Source organism: Glandiceps talaboti, chromosome 20, assembly GCF_964340395.1.
Source record: "Glandiceps talaboti chromosome 20, keGlaTala1.1, whole genome shotgun sequence".
Classification (NCBI taxonomy): domain Eukaryota; kingdom Metazoa; phylum Hemichordata; class Enteropneusta; family Spengelidae; genus Glandiceps; species Glandiceps talaboti.
In genome coordinates this window covers 7,070,186-7,088,588 of record NC_135568.1, presented here as the reverse complement: position 1 = coordinate 7,088,588, position 18,403 = coordinate 7,070,186, and the positions used below count along the sequence as shown (strand labels likewise).

The 18,403-nt window shown below is 35.5% G+C and overlaps 1 protein-coding gene across 1 annotated transcript in view; it reads left to right on the top strand.

Moving 5' to 3' along the window:
- LOC144450660 (metabotropic glycine receptor-like) overlaps nt 1-18,050 on the top strand; it is a 52,104-nt gene extending 34,054 nt beyond the window's left edge. Inside the window, exons 2-9 of the mRNA XM_078141304.1 lie at nt 8,719-8,824; nt 9,431-9,769; nt 10,310-10,488; nt 10,878-11,119; nt 11,584-11,722; nt 13,205-13,310; nt 16,615-16,761; nt 17,202-18,050. Of these exons, the coding sequence (XP_077997430.1) occupies nt 8,719-8,824; nt 9,431-9,769; nt 10,310-10,488; nt 10,878-11,119; nt 11,584-11,722; nt 13,205-13,310; nt 16,615-16,761; nt 17,202-17,540 (1,597 nt within the window). The 3' untranslated portion in view covers nt 17,541-18,050. The remainder of the gene's footprint in view (nt 1-8,718; nt 8,825-9,430; nt 9,770-10,309; nt 10,489-10,877; nt 11,120-11,583; nt 11,723-13,204; nt 13,311-16,614; nt 16,762-17,201) is intronic.
- The last annotated feature ends 353 nt before the right edge of the window (nt 18,051-18,403 follow it).

Genomic DNA, 18,403 nt, shown 5'->3' with positions numbered 1-18,403 from the left:
CTAAATAAATCGCAAACAAACTTTGTACACATTATGTACCTTTTCGGCAATTTATTGAGCTACAAAGACGGACTCAGTACATTTTGTTTTGTTTTGAGTTTTTTCAAGTAGTATAGTTCTTTTATAAAATCTAAAATAAATACCCCAACTCTCATCCATATGGCCACTTTAGTGTACTTTATAGAATACTTTAGTATAGTATACTTTAGTACACTTTAGTAAAAAGAATATAATGTACATTAGAATACAATAGAGTTTTTCATGGTCAAACTTAGAGAATTAGGCACTTTTCCAGGTGGTTTCCAAAAGTGAAAAGTAACATGTCTACATGAACCTATTTATGGCTTCGACACAAACGCCATAATCCTCACTAGAGTGTAAAAGTTCAGTAACACATTAACCTCTTGATATTCAATATCGTGTCCTAGTCCACCGATCTAACGATTTCGAGTGATACTCTGATAGCTAATCTCCAGAGGCATTGAGCCATATATATTGAGAATCACATAACCTGACATTCCGAATGCAGTAGGAGATAATTAGTTGATGTACTTTTCAACATCATACGAGGATAAGCTTGTTGTATTATACACACATATATATATATATATATATATATATATATATATATATATATATATATATATATATATAGTTTTGGTAGTATTGGATATTACGCTCTGCCACTGCGGTATAGAGCACTGTCTTATAGCAGATTGATACTCACCGAGTTATATATATATATATATATATATATATATATATATATATATATATATATATATATATATATATATATATATATATATATATATATATATATATATATATATGTATAATAGTTCAATCAAAGAAGACCATTTACAGTGTTAATAAAACCTGGCATTTATGTTACTCAAGATACATACAAAGGTGCTTGTGTAATTTATGCGTTTTATAGCTTTAATATTTAGACATATTTATGATGTCTCTTGTTTCCCAGCATACGTATATCAAGTGACTTCAAGGGCATTGCGTTTATTAGTTTGAAACTTTATCTCAATATCTGTACAATATATATTATTAGTGACATTTCGCTCATAAAACATGAAAATGAATCTGGTCGTAAAGTATAAATCGCGAATAACTTGAATAACTATTAATAAAATATGTGACACCGAGTCACGTGTCAAGAGCAAGTTAAACATTTAAGTCTTTGAAGCAAGACATGGACTTTTCGGTGGTATTACTTTTTAAGAACTGCTACTGACCAGTGTGTTATGCTTAGTTCAAATTTACTGTAGTGTTATTTAAGGATATACTCTACATAGCCATGTAACTGCGTTGAAGATAGTTTTTGCTTTAGAGTTTCGTACATTGCAGATAGTGCAGGGTTATTTCTTTACATTTTTTCAATATCATGTCGTAATTCTTCAATTGCTTATCTGTTTTCAGCGCCAGTGGACAGATTTATCTTGGTACATTATGAATATTTATACTACATACTGGTGTGGCATTCACAATCGGGCTAATGCAAACTCCAAATAGCTGAACATTTACTAATGTATCCACTGTTTCATTTCAAATCATATCAATTCAGTCTCACTTTTCATTGGCCTTACAATTACATGGGAAATTCGCAACTTTTCATTGTCATAAGGTAATAAACTATTTAATCCAAGCATATGTTGACCATGAGTTTACACATCTGTTAAAATTTCAAGTAGTTTTTACGAGTTTCATTGCAAAGTAGGTGTTAGTATTCAACAAACTGTATATGAATTTTCTGTTTGCATGTCAAAGTATACGACATATGGGTTTATAAAATATTCAAATCAAGTCCTTCGTTACTTTACATTATATCCCTGGTGTTTTGTGGAGGGTTTTTTCGAATATTTTCGGGGCGGATGGCAAAAGTCCTCTATAACCACGACGGATTTTTGCATTAGCGATTCAAGTGCGACTTTCCCGACTTGGTGAGCCAGCAAGTCTGGTGTCATAAAAATTGTTTGCATCTCTAAAGCTATTTGCAATGTCCCTGATAATGGTCAGTAAAATTGATAACAACTGATATGACATTAGGGGGTTCACACTTAGATATTGAGCTTAGCTTTGCCTGATGCGTTATGTAATAGTGCTTTATCACATTTGTAAATATTGCCAACAAACATTATTCAGTGATAAAAAAGATAAGAAACCCAACTTCCTTAGTTAATGCACAGATAAGTAACATGTGTTACTTCACTGTGGTTAATGGTTCGGTTCTGTAATGCATCGTCGTCAAGGTAACACAACAAGTCTTGGAACTTTAGCTTCGCATTAGTCACTTTTGATATACGTTTGATGGATATGGTGACGTAGCAAAGGATGATGTTCAAACAAAATGAAATTAAACAGAGTTGTAATGACCATCTTGAGACAATGTATTCATTATATAGAACTGTTCTAATCTCGTTAACCAGTGTCACAGAGTTCTACTTCGACAAATAATGCTAATGTAAAGGAACAAAAATGATATTATAACTGAAATCCATTCTAACTTGTATCCATTAATAGATAAAGACGATGAGAGAAATTTTATCCTCAGTGTGGCCAAAACTATTATAGTGACGACTGCAAAATTCATAATCGATTTGTGCAAAATCAGGGATAATACTTAATTTTCCAAATTCTAAGTACTGCATCTTGTTTTGAAATCTTAGAACCTAAGTCTGTATAAATCAGGCTTGTGGTGTGATTACAATATAGTTCTGATCACAGCTAATTGTTTGGACAAAATACCACCCAAAGCGGCTACTGTTATACTGGTCACTGAAAAGTGTCCTTAGCACGTGACATGTGTTAATGATCAGCGTAAATATAGAAAAGTTAGCAAAGGTATGTGTTCACGTCAGTGGTATTAAGAGAAACTTTTGAAGTTAATGTCTTACGAAAAATGTATATGACTATAATCTTAAGAATCACAAAGGCCATTTTGGGATCATGGCTTATTTGTTCACCCACGTATGTATGGAACCTATCACGGAAAATGACATACATGCATGTGCCAATTTAAACAAACTTTGCATACTCGCATAGTTAAGTTTCTTGTCTAATTGGAAGTATATAAACATGAAAGTTGGAATAATATTCACTTCTCAAATTAATTGCTAAAATTTGAAGTGAATGGTCACGTGTCTGACAGATTACAAACCCCAATGGTGTCCCATCTGGAAAACAAGGACAGCTAAACTTGTGTAAAGACAAAACTTGAAATTAATTTGCTTTTCTGACAACCTAGTACGAATATAATAACCTCGGTGTTTTGACAGTGATATGTGATACTATTAGATGATCAAATTTCGACGTAGTCGTTGTCAACGGTATGTCATGCGTAGGAGTGGTATGAAGATTTAGAGAGAGAGGTGATGTCGACGACGCCAAGAACGAATGATAGCTTGGGGACATCTTTAGCTGACAACAGACACCCTACTACCGAACTGATCGTTGAGAGACAATGTTTATTCTCGGTCATAAGAATGCATATCTCGTGCTCTTCGTATATCCATTGGCAGTGCACATGTCACTTATATAAAGTAAAGGCAAACACGCAACGAAAATTTCATCTTTTACAAAATTCCCTAGCAAGATACTGACTGTGATGTTTTTGTTTTTAAATAGTTGTTCATTTTCTGTTGCGATACAATGTCTACTTTTGAGTGAAAATAAACTTTGACACGTGTATACACTGGTAGAACCTCTTTGGCTATGATGTAATACATATTTTACTGGTTGACACAGTAATTCACGGTCTTGTCTGTGTCCGTCTCTGCAGCGACAGAGAGATCATAAAATTGATTTACATGGTAATGTAGACTTGCATATAAAGATGGAAAGTTTTTTGAACATGTAATTCTGTTCCTCAGTCATTAATCATGAGACCTCTGTTTGTCATCCATACTTCGTTTTATACATAAATTTTATTTTCCGGCCTTAGTATGTGTGCTAGTGCTTCCATTTATCAAATTCACTTGTAGTAGTAGTAGTAATTCGTACCTTTACTCACTCCTAAGTACAGATAACTGTGCAGATTGAACATTCGTAATACAGTGTAGCAACAAAATTTTGTGATGGGTATATGATTGCTAAAGTGAACCTGAATGAAAATGCAAAGGGAAGCTTGTAAACACGCCATTTCGAATGGGGCATTATGGGAAACGTGAAAACATTCTGTTTACGATTACGAATCAGTGTTGTCAACAATCAATGACGCTGTTTGTAACCACAGATAACCTAGTCTCAGATACCCAGACCCAGGAATGTGGTGGGGCTAACCTTCATATCAACCCAGATTAGATATTGCTCTAATAATCTTACATTCCTTTTCTGGCTGAGCATGCCCTGCGTTGAAAACAATCTTTTCAGAAACATGTCCCTCTTTAACACACTATAAGGATAATTTCGATAAGTATTACATGGCAATAACAGCAATATAATATTGTATATATAAGGCTATTTTGAGAATTTCTAAGTAGCCTAATCAAGATGAGTGGGAGGTCGTGAACATGAACAATATTGACATTTTAGTGTTATACGTGATTATAGAATGACATTTTTAGCACCAACTATCACCATAATAAGCATGTTTAAATGTGATAGCATTTTCGTCATGACTATGTGTTTGTGACTGTAACCTAACCTGTACATCAGGAAATTTAATCTGACAAGTCAGTGTGGCTCTAATTTGCTAAAGAATAATGGCGGGAAACATGATTTTATACCAGCGATTTTGGCGGCAAACTTATCTTAGCTGATTACGAAATGTAGAATGTTTCATAGGGTTGTCACCACTATAAAGTCATACAATAAGTTCACTCACGAACGAAAATTCTGAAACATTAATCTGCTAGATAGATACTTCTCATATAGAAATATCCACTCTATTTGCCGTGTCAAAGGTCAACACGTCCATCCGGTCCAGGTTAATCTCGTTTTAGAACTGAAATAGCAAAATCTATTTCTGTATTCATAAGCAGTAGGGGGTCAAACAATTTGACTTCCTTCGCATGATGTCTGTTACTATTTATGAAGACATTCCTTCAAATAGCGACCTTTTAAGTAATTCAAGTGTTGATTTGACACATACAACACAGTTGGGGTTCAGTGGAGTCAATATATTTATACATGTATTAGCATCCTAATAGTCAAACTATGTGGCACACTCTTGATACAGTTCCTTTGGTTAACAGGGACACGAGGGTGTGTTATTATGGGAACACCTCAAACGTCATGTCAATCTGGGCCTATGTGAACTATATTACTAAATACCCTAGAGGGACGATTTAGCGTAAGGCATCATAATGGTAAAATGGTCGACGTTATTTCTCATACAAAAGCAGAACCGATTATGATAAACATATACTTTAGCGAGATATATTAACTCTTTCTATGTGTGTATATACTTCACGTACATAAACAAGTTCTCTTCTTCCACTTGGGATAGGGAAACAGAAATATTTCGAACAAATCGGTTGTCCTTGTTCTCGTTATACCCTGAAGAGAGACATCGAGTGGTTTGTTCTAAACACGTTTGTTTCCACGATACAATAGGGAACTTGCAAACCCGCTATGTTGAATGTTGCATCATGGGAAATGTGATAATAAATACTAATGAATCGGTATTGGAAACAATACTGTTACATTGTTTGCAACCGCGAATGATCAATTCATAGTTACCCTGACAATTGTGGGAGGGGTTTTTTTTATTGGTAGCTCCAGATTAGTCTGGATTGCAAGTTCCCTATTGTGTATTTATAAGTTAAGAATCAAGAACTCAAAGTTTAGGAATATATCACCCTATCTATTATGCCTATTTTAAAACACAAAAGCGAATGGAGATGATACATGATGTAATGAAAGCTTAAGAAACCATAAATTAAAATAGAAATGGACTACATCAAACTAAAACGAAAATAATCAAAACAGTTTTAATAATCGCAGCATCACATATATTTGTTTGAAGAGATACGAATGTTTGCATAATTCCTACACTTCAAAAAGTTATCAAACGACTTGTTCATGTCATAAAGCTTCATGAAAGCCTGGCTTACACAGGAAAAGTGGAACAAGTCAATGCTTTAAGTACATTGTATACTCCATCACTAGCACAGAAATATAATAATTTATCATTTTGTTAAATATGTGAATGTCTGGAGGATGTAATTTATCAATAATAACGAATATGTCTGCAAATTAATATTTCTTACTCACATGCAAGGTTTGGAAGTACTGTTCATAAATTATACTCTGGGGTTATAGCAAAATAAGTAATTACAGTACAAAAGGTTTCCCATACAAATTAAAAAATACCCTTTTTTCTAAGACATTTAAGTTACAGCTGCAAACTTAAGACTTCTGTTGTCTATAGAAATACTTCATGAAATATTACCAGTAACTGTTCATATTGCTTTGTACCTTGAGGTGGGTATAGAATCACCACATAGCGTTATTCGTTAGAGTTTATCTATTACGCTGATGTCAATGACAATTTCTTTGTATGAGTGTCCTATTTTGTATAGGTGTCGCAAAATTATATCACCGAATGGTTCATCTATTTTTTATTGTCTCGTGCATAGAGTCATTTTAACTACACCTAACCTGAAAGAGTATGAACTCGTCACAATGGTAATTCAGGGTAATTAGTTCTTAACAAGGACCGCATTATCTATATTTTACACACTTATTGCAGATGTCAATGATCCGTTAAAATATCCACGAAAAAAGCTAACAAGTCCAAGTTCATTCACGATGATGAACTTCATAAATGATAGACAACGTGTTTACACAAAGGTCGGGCAATCTCAAATGACACGAAGAAAGTTATAAGGTGAACGATAGTTTCCGTAGCAGCAATAGCATAATTTGAGAAAAACTACATTGAACCCTTGTGTCTACAAAAAAACGTCAATTGCCAGAAAAAAATCATGAAGAGAGATACTGACATAAATGTATTCTAGGGAGACACAAGGCAATCGGAAATAGCTTAGTTTACACGCATGATTTAGAGCCAAGATGTGACAAAGGCCATTTTGATGACCGAACATTGCAAGATGACGTAGCTGTGACGTCAGTATTATGATGAATATCTCACCTTGTAATAAATGTGAATCGAAATAAAAAAATGTGAATAGAAAATTTACAAATGCGACGTTTGTTAGGTGAAATGGTTTCACAGGGGTTCCATCTACATTTCCGCAGTAGTTTGCCAAATGACAAGGACATAAAAAGATAGAAGTTATCTGGTGTGTGAGATTGTCCTGTATGTGACACGTACACACTTTTCATATGACAGATAAATAGTATGACCTATGCTTGATAATTAATAAGGTGTTAGAATCAGTAACTCGCATACACAATTCATGCACAACTACATATATATGTATAACTAATATTATTCTTCGATGATAAAAGTTTCGGACATTACCATTTTTTAAAAGTATATCACTTGGTACACATCAACAAACAGGCTTAATATGTCAAAAATTAGTTTCAATCTGAAGAAACGTTTAAAGAACAAAAATAATTATATATATAGAGTCGTTAACTGTATATACTTCATAAACTTATTAATCATACCATTCCCAGATTAGGGCACGATTAAACCTGACATCAACTGCTGGTCTCAGTATTTATAGTGTGACAGAACTTTCTTTGATACAACTGGAGGACCGCTGGTGAAGAGGAGCTCAGTCCCCTCGAAATATTTAGGTTAGAATTGCATGGTTCGCGTTGATATTATTTATCGACAAAATGTCGTAAAGTTATAAATACTAGATCATGCAATGTATCATTATATGAGATAATGATATACTGATGTCTGGCATACAGATGGCATTTACACTGTCTATATACCATCTGTGTTGGATAATCAATTTATTGTATCAATGTTAAATCAAATACGTGAAGCGTATTTGGACTTATCTCACTTCGTCGTAGATGGCGTCCATCAGCACGCTTTTGCGAATGAAAGAATTCGATGACATATATAATATTACAAATATATATATTTGTCAACCTTTTCTTTCTTTTTCCGTTTGATTGTCTGTAATGTATAGAATATGTAACTAAGGCTATTCTCTTCATATGCAGACAATGTACTGACTTAAAACATTCAATAAGGTTTCCTCTGATTGGATAATAATGGGCCAATTAGTTTATGCATGTATTACTGCTTGTCATAACAAAGTAAATTTACATACCTAGGCTGTCTAATCAGTGGGAAGCTTGTAATGGCTTCGGAACTCCCGAAATGCTGAGTGTAGTTGTCATTTCCTCTCTAAACCCAAGTGTCTGAGGTAGACACTTTGTTTTCTCTTCTTGTTGTTATCTGATGTTTAAAAGTTACTGCAATATAGAAAGATGATTTCCTTTTGTAAGTATAAAATTTGTAAATAAGAAAAATAATGGCGAGATTGCATATTAACGATCAATCAATACTACATTTAGATTTAGGAGTACATTAAAAGTCAACCATCGTTGTTCTGTGGGCTCATTTGACCCTTGACCCTTGTTAGGCTAACGTTCCCGTAAGATGATACACGTTCTGAATAATGGGTCAATCTGTGGACAACGACTGAAGTGTGCAGTCTACAATGTCAGGGAACAATCTTTCGATTTTAGGTGTAGAATAAAAGTATACTTTGATACAACGTTGGGTGAAAATTTAAACATATCTTGAAGTGTTGTGGTTTATATTTTCAGAGGTGTGGTTACAGTGGATATTGACCTTAGGAAAGTGGATATTAATCAATGCGCCACAGACTCGACAATGTTTTCTGGTACCCACAAATGCAAGAATACAACACAGGTAAAACAACATATTTATATTTCATTGTGTCCATTTATCATGGATTCACTGCGATTAATAAATAGCTTCACTTCTTCCACTTGGGATTTAGAAGAAAATAAATGTTTGAACAAATCATTCGTCGTACAGTAAAGATTTGACAGAACTTTCCAAATGTGGTCACGAAAGGGCTAGAGGTCTTGAACAAACAACAAACAAACCAAGTTGCTTAAAGATAGAACTAGCCTTGTTTATAGACTAAAGAGCACTCTTCTACTCTGGTTGATTTTGTATTTACTTTAAACACACGTTGCATAATTTAGTACTGGTAAACGTGATGTTTTGTTATTTCTTTATATTCGCATCAGTCTACTTCATTCTGATTTTTGTGCAGTAGGTAACCTTCTGATCAGTCTTTGGCAGGTTTACAATAATTTCACACACATCACTCGTTCACTATAAGAAGGCAAATCAAAGCACGCACAAGATACTGCTAATCATTTTACTGGTGACAAAATCAGGTATTCTCACCGATTTGAGCAAGTCTAAGCGTAACGTTAACACTATTATGATTGAAGTCAAAAGACAACATAGCGTTGAGAGTATCATTTCTCTTCCATGTTTCAGTGTGTCCATATCCCGGAGCAAGGATTCACAAGTGGTGCGTACCAGTGCGTTTGCAATGAGAACTACTACTTCCCATTCTCTTCAACCGTTACCCTCGCTTTCAATGGCACAGATTTAGAGAATGAGTACCGTCGGAAAATGCTCGGCGAACCGAATAATTACGACGAAGATTTCGAATGTCTCCCATGCCATGAAGGTTGCGATGGCTGCATTGATGATACACCGTGTTTTATTCAGGAGAATGTGGTTCTAAGAACAGTGCTATTGGGTATAGAGGTTGTATGTATGCTAATGGTTCTCATATTAATGATACTGATCTTCAGACTTAGGAAGTTCAAGGTTAGTAAAGTTATTCCAATGCCTATATGTTTTATTCGATATCAGAGCACCAAATGTTTTGGTGATCTGAGTTGCAGGCTCAGGGTTGAATGTAATAACACTTTTTACCTAGACATGAGGGCACCAGCAGAATTTTGCCATTTTGTGCGGCAACTCCGAGCCTGTGCTGGCAACTGCAGACTTGCCATTTTTTATGACAATGTAACACAGGGTTCATGCACTAGCACTAGTGCCCTAGCTCGGGCAAATAGAAAACAAATAGGTTCCCATTGTATGGAAATGTTGGTCACTATGGGAAAATATTCCATAACATGTGACATGATCTAAGCCAATCACAGAAGGGTGTAAAAACGCCAGGTATTATACTTGATACGATAGAATAGGAGAAGAAGTTGCGACAACACTTACGTATAAAATAACGACCTCAATTTGAGAAGTTATATAATAAATTTCTATTTTTTTTAAATTAAAAAGCATTGGGATACTTCATTTTCTATATTCGTTCATCAATTTTCGAAAACCTGTTTTGTTATTTTACAGGTCATACGCCATGACAGTCCGTATATGCTGGAAATTGTACTCTTTGGTGCTCTCCTTCTGTATGGAGCTGTGGTGACGCGTTACTTCTCTCCAGACACCTTGATTTGTTTTCTTGTGAGATGGCTACGAGAATGGGGATTTGCTGTCGCCTATGGCACACTCATACTGAAAACGTATAGGTGAGTGGAACATTTGGAAATGATGCACGCAGGTGTGCAGGTATGGAATACTGGGCTGGTGCTAACATTATTTATATTGACGCCAAAATTATCTGTGTTCAGGCCCAGGCATAGTGAAAAGCGCAGCTGTTATTGTTAGTGTTTTCAGTACCTTTGAAATTTCTGGCAACCCTCCCCTTGCTTTGATAGTAATCGCAATAGTATGGTATTTTTTATCACAGTGAGATGGTCATAAACAGAAAAATACATTATGTTTACAGATATTGAAATAACCCCCAGCCCAATAGACTTAGATGTCCCTTTTAAACGAAGGAGAGCTGAGTAAATAAACTAAACTATCGCATACACTCTCCTACCCATTGAAATAATAGTTCAACTCTCATTTCCAGGATTTTAGCCATTTTCCAAACACGTTCAGCGACAAGGGTCCTGGTTCGAGATAGGGATTTGATGAAGTGGTTAGGTCTAATTCTCTTCATACTAGCTGGCTATCTTGCTGCATGGACAGGTTATAGTGTGGATGAAATGACGAACTGTGGACGAGATATGTTGGATATTGGTGTAGTCCAGGAAGATGATCTCAAATACTATATCTGTAAAACGAACTGGTGGGACATTGCCATCGAAGCAGGTATGTGTAATAGAAATCTTTCAGTAGGTAACATTACTCTCTTGTCTAGCTAAAGAAATATCTTATTGTGCGTGATGGTTTTGATTGGACTAATATATTACTTGTATACAACAAAACCTTCAAATTAGTGGTTAGTTTGCCATTCTCGTTACGCCTACAGAGCGCCCCCAACGTACAAAATGATTGGTCCTTTTGTTTCCTATGTATGTATGTATGTATGTATGTATGTATGTATGTATGTATGAATGAAGGTATGTATGTATGTATGTATGTATGTATGTAGGTCAGCATATACAAAAATGTAATACAAAAATATAGTAGTATCATTGTCCATATTAATAACCTATACTTTACACAAACAACCTATTTTATACAGTTCCTATTGACAAGAACAATATCAGTGTATGTACGGGAACCTCAATGTATGTATGTATACATATTAAACTATGAACCTCTCTTTGCAGCTGAGTTTCTGTTCCTCATATTTGGTATCTACCTGTGTTATTTAGTTCGATCAGCACCCTCAGAATACAACGAAACACGATATATCAGTATAGCCATCTATAACGAAACTATATTTTCACTATTCTTACACGTAGCAAGGTGAGTATATTTAAGTTTATAATATACCTAGTGATAATGCTGTGCCATGATTCGCTAGAATCAGTCACGTGATAGGAAAATAGAATGACTATTTCCCTAGGGAAATAGTTCCATCAACTATTACATGGTCACGTGACCACTGCGAGTTCACAGCAGGTCAAAATGGCAGCTTCTGAGGATGTCGTCTGCCACCGCGAGTTCACAGCATGGGGTATATTATAAAACACATATTGCCTGGCCTGTATTCGGGCTATAGCACCCGTTCATTACCCCCTCGTGACTGTGAGTTACCAGAATCACGTGCTATTTCACTCGGCCTTCGGCCTCAGGAAATTGCATGTGATTCTGGTAACTCACAGTCCCTCGGGTGTAATAAATGGGTGCTTTAGCCCTCATGGCCAGGCAATATGTGTTCAATATAATTAACCAATCATCTGAGTGCTGAAAATATTAACAAGGCTAAAGTGGCTGATCTTTTCCCTTTTATACAAATTTTCAGGCAATTACAAATTAATTTGATGGTGGCACAATATCAGATTGATTGATTGATTGATTGATTGATTGATTGATTGATTGATTGATTGATTGATTGATTGATTGATTGATTGATTGATTGATTGATTGATTGATTGATTGATTGATTGATTGATTGATTGATTGATTGATTGATTGATTGATTGATTGATTGATTGATTGATTGATTGATTGATTGATTGGTTGGTTGGTTGGTTGGTTGGTTGGTTGGTTGGTTGGTTGGTTGTTTTGGAACAACTTTCTACTTTTCTATAGCTAAACTACTGTTCCTCTCACTTCAAATTCAATTCTAATCTGAACTGGTCCCTTTAAGGGGTGAGATCAGTAGTTCAATGTATGATAAAAAAAACTAAATTCATTTACTTTGGGGGTAGGGGGTTTTGAGCCATTTTAGTTCTCATCCTACAAAATCGATTTTACTTTTAATGGATGTTTGGTACCCCTAACTACAAATATTTCTTTTGAAAATATCAGATTCAGAAATGAAAGGATATTTGCTATGGTAAAAAGTGTCAGCAAAAGAACTATTATTTACTCACTACATACTGGCTTTGTATTCATAGCACTACATACTACTACATAGTAGCTTTGTATTCATAGCACTAGATACTACTACATACTGGCTTTGTATTCATAGCACTACATACTACTACATATTGGCTTTGTATTCATACTACTACATACTGATATGAAATTGACTGTGTGGTTTGAAGCAATTTTCAATTTGGGCCAATTTAGTTAGAAGGGGTGGGTGTGTCACAGGCCTAAGTATAAGAATGCAGTTTTCATCCTACATTGAGCTATGATCACCCCTAACATCTCCACTTTCTAGGTAAATGATGTTATTAGATGGGGAGAGCTGTATTTGCATTTTCAAAGCAACCTCTGAAATTTACTCATTTACTGAATGAATATTTTGACAACTATCTGTGAATACATTTATTTCAGGCATTTCGTGTGGTTGACCGCTGGACCAGACTGGATTTATTTAATGTATGTGATAAGGTCTCAATTGACGACTACCGTTATGCTCTGCCTCATTTTCATTCCAAAGGTAGGTATATGGTAATACGAATATACAGTATTCAAATTGAAAACGTTTTTCATGTGTCTTGTTTTCAGTTAGATAAAGCTATCGTAATGAGTCATATTCAGGTTGCAATTAATTTCGAAAGAACTGTCACAAGAGGGCGCCCCACATGGGAAAAGTAATGGCAGTACTTGAAGAAGTAGTCAAAAAAATTTCATAAGCAAATCTCTGGATCCTAAAAAAACACATTGTCTGCCACGACACAATTGTGTTTATATCATTTCACTGACATGCCTGAAAAAGAATTGTTGTTACAATATTATTGTAACAACATACAGTTTTGTATATGTTTTGAAAAATAATATAGCCAGCTTTATTTGCATATTGACAACCCTACGTGGGGCAGTTTGCTATGATGAGTTCAAATAAAGTAATCATCTTATGAACATCAGTTGCCATGGTAACAAAATCAATTTATTTTATTTTTTTGCAAAATTAGACAAAAACATGAAAATAAATACAGAAAAAATTACCATTGCTGAGTTCAAAAAAAAGTTGTCATTTTATTAACCCCAATTGCCATGGTGACCAAAAATGCTACGAAGATTGTTTGCAAAATTAGACATAAGACATGAAAAAAATAATATATAAGAAAAAATACCCTTGCTTGTGGCAATAAATCAGTAACATCCTTTCAAATAAGCATGAAATAAAAATAGATTTTTTTCCATGGCAACATAAATAAATGCCATGTTTAGTTAAAAAAAATTGCCTCAGACAGTAATATAAGTGGCTTTGAAATTTATTGCCAAAGATTTTTTACATACTGGGTACAGCATTGTATATCAGGGTGGTGGCTGGAGGATTTTTGTTGCAGGCCAAAAGTGAAAAAACAACGACTGACAAACTCAAGACAAAATAATGCTCTTTTATGGTATGAGCTTTAAAAAACGGGATGTAGTGCAGAAAACTAGCTAAAAATATCAAATTCTTATAACCTTTGACACCATCATGTAGCACATGAAGCTTTAGCGGCGGGGAGGGGGCGATAGCTGTGTCTAGTATAGTAGTAAGGCCCAGTAGCTAGCTTCCACGTAACAGTTGTTGCTGCCTGTTGGTCCTTTATACGACCAACAATAACCAAAAATGCACTATGATTTTGACATTGAACAAAGCTGGTAAAATTTCATATAGTAAATTTCCTTGTAATCATGATGAATAAATTAGTTTCATGCCTTTTGAAATTATCGTATCGAAGCAATTCATAAACTCTAAAATTGACAGAATATATGATACTTTGATAGTAAATTAAAAATACCTAATTATCAGCGTTCTTGGGAATTCGGTCAAATTACAGTCTTTTATCACAACATCTTCAAGAGTAAGTGTAGACACATACTTTGGTACAAGCTGTCATCGGTGATCCATTACATATGTTGTCTGTACTGGGAAAAGAAAATCTGACAAAATTCCCACTGTCGTCTGCTTCAATTTCTTGAACTGACAACCCGACGTGCATACACATATGCCATACGTATTTCCGAGTCCTAGTTCCGACTGACCCTTGCTAAATTCAAACCACATGATAATGACACTGGATATAGTTGAAGAAGTCACGGTATTTTCCATTGTTTCAGGAATATTGACAAATTATCCAGAATTTCTCAGTCATGAGTCGTGCTATGTGATTCTCGGTGTTCGACGGTCGCGACGGTAATGCGCATGCGCTGAGCAATGCATACGCATAGCTCATACGCATGCGTATGCGTAAAAACATCTTGAAATGGAACATACGATGTAACACAATGTAACAATTTAGTCACTGGACTCACGCCGTGCATGCGCTGCGTGTGTACGGTACACAAACGGTACACATCACATACTTGTAAGTGTGATACACAATGATACAAACAAACTCACTGGCATGTGAATTCGCTGAACGACGAGGAATAATTACTAAAATCGACGATTATCTGTAAACTCCTGTGACTTACTAGTAAAAACAGCCAGGTGGACATTGCAATGTGTTTTTCAGTGGTTTCATCGACAAAGTTATTTAAAAAATAATGAATTCGGCCCGTCTTGCTCAATCGTGGTGCAAGTTGTTCAGGCAATGGAAGTAAGGCTTGCATCCAACATGATCAAGCACTCAAGTAGCCAATGTGGTGAAGATGAGCAGTTCACGACTATACATCATACGAGACAATATATCAAGCGCCATGCTCGTATCAGTAAAGGAAACAATACTAGCATGTGTTTACAGTTGTACAGTAAGCTTATTTAATTTTTCCGTAACTTTTACCTGAACTACACACCCCAGAGGCAGCGCCAAACACCAACATTACATGGAAACATCGCAAACGGGAAAGAATTTTACAAGGTTCTAGTGTTCACTAAGCAAACCATAGACCCCCCCCCACCACCACCACCACCACCACCACCACCACCACCACCACCAATTCTATGAGCAAACTGGCGCTCAATTTAGTATTAAACATGTGAATACTGTTCGATAAATCTGGTGACTTAGCTTATCCTATAGTATAATGTTTTATGCTAACTAAGTCTGTATTCAGACACAGATTATATTGTGTGATATTCGGATTCCTTTGTCAAAAGTTGGAATATTACTATTTTACATTCTGACGCAACCATAATGGTATGCAAGGAAATTCTCGTCCTTTACATACACTGACAGTTGGGGATAATTGGTTATAAGAAAAGTTTCATTTCAAATCGTCACCATTTGTTCTGCAAGCTCAAGCTCCATATATAGATAGACTGTTATGACTTGATGCTTGAATGAGATGCGTTACAATTATGTGAGTAAAGCTTCAACCTTATACCTCCTACTCAACAAACAAATAAATGTGACATCTCTGTAAAACCTTCTCCTAAGTGACTTGTTATTATACATGTATTATATTAAGCCCCTTCACTTCTAATAATAATAATGACTAATTAATGTTACCGATTATTTAGCTGAAGGCCTACTTTTATCTAGTGTACAAAGTAAAATTAATAAGGAACTTTCAATCCAGACTGAGCATGCTCAGACGCAAAGGACTATGGGATTATCTGAGGTTATCGTAATACCTAATCTTGAGCTACCGATAAAATAAACCTCCCACAATGGTCAGGGTGACTATGAATTGATTATTTGTGGTTACAAACAATGTATCGACATTGTTTACAATACTAATTGATTAGCATTTATTATCACATTTCCCATGATGCAACATTCAACATGGCGGGTTTGCAAGTTCCCTATTGTACCACTGTAACAATGTTGCACCTTTCACAACTATGTTACGTTCCTTTATTGCAGTTTGCAGTTGTTTACAAAATGAAGACGAGTGAACATTTCCGGGAACGAGCCTACTCCGAGGCTGTGTCTCTTGAGAGTAAACTTCGGTCAGCAGCAAACAGTGCTAATTCATTTAATAATCCTAATTTTAATCAGGAGGATGTCAGGGTAAGAATGTCATTTAGATATTATTCCTCAATATTTTTCTTCGTTCAGCCAAGTAAAATACGCGTGACCTAGGGGGCCTTGTCACTACGAGTCTAGACAAACCCTTATTTTTCGCTTGAATAGTAAAATCCTCCATAAACATCATTTAAAGGAGCACGAGCAGTGTTTTATATTTTGGGATGTCTTTTTTTCTGCATATTAAAAGCTGCACACAGTATTCTAATTACTGATATATATACTTAGCCATCACTTGCAATTAACTGAGCTCAAGTTCAGTATTAGGATACAATTTATATTTTTTCTCGAATACGTAAATAAAGTTTAGGGTCGGCGTGAAAAACTAGGTGGGTCGGGTAACCGGAACCAAACAGTTTTTTTTCTAGGCCTTGTATACACAACGACTGACTTCTGTGAAATACTTACAATTTCTTTTCGTACAGGAAGAACTAAAGAGGCTCTACACACAGTTGGAAATATATAAAACAAAGACAATGAAAATTGATAATCCCCACATACCTAAGAAGAAGGGAGGACTCGGTGCTAGGTGGAAAACGGCTAGGAAATTTTCAAGACGTTTTAGTCGAAGTTTGCAAGCACCAGGACATGACAGTGACCGGGAACGGTCGTCAGAAATCGCTCGTAGCACAGAGAGTTTAGCCAGACCAGTCGAAATGGACGATATAAAACACATCCGTGATGAGAAAGATTCGGACCATCGGGATATGATCGGAAATTCGACTCGGCATGGCGCCCATCAAAAATGGATGTGTCAGCAATGACTTTTGTAATCATACGCTCAATTTGAATGATTGTGATGAGTTCAATTTACGGGGAATTTGTTTGAGTGTCATACCCTCTGGAAGTTTAAAAGATGCGAGGGTGACGTCTTATATACTACTGACGTCATGGGTGTGAAAATGACGTAAGTCTACACAGAAACGTCACATATTCTACTGACGTCATGGGTGTGAACATGGCGTAAATTTATACAGATACGTCATATACTGGCGTCATGCGTTTTCGTACGCATACCTCTCACTAAGTTCTTTCATTTTAAGAGATCGTCGAGTCTCAAGTAAGCTGCTGAATTTCCATCTCAGCGATAAAATTCATCGTCTGAGGCGGAGAATTTACGACTCAACTTCTTTATAAATCTTTCCTGAGAAAAAGAAACATTTGGGTAGCTAGACATTAGTTCTTTAAAGACATATAAACTGAATCAAGAAACTTTAATCAGATGAACAGACTCACTTGTTTGTATTTAGAGTTCACCTTGAATGGTGTGCGTAGTTACAGCTCTTCCTAACTATAACATGAAGAGTAAATAACAATTGCTAAAGATTGTTCAAATAACTGTTTTCAATCAAACGAAACCACATCTATTATCTTATTGATGAAATATAGGAAAAGGGAAAAAAATAATATTAATCACAATACGAAATCAATTCACATGACATGTAACTGGGGGCTGGATCATCAGGAAATGCGGTCGGAAACATTCTATGATTTAAGTAAAACCTGTGCCCAGAAGTTGTGTTTAGTCACCATGTAACAACTCCAGACAATAGCGAGGGGGTACGGGAGTCTTAAACGTTAACTAGCTGCAACTGGGATGTTTTTCATCAACTAACCAAAGTTACAT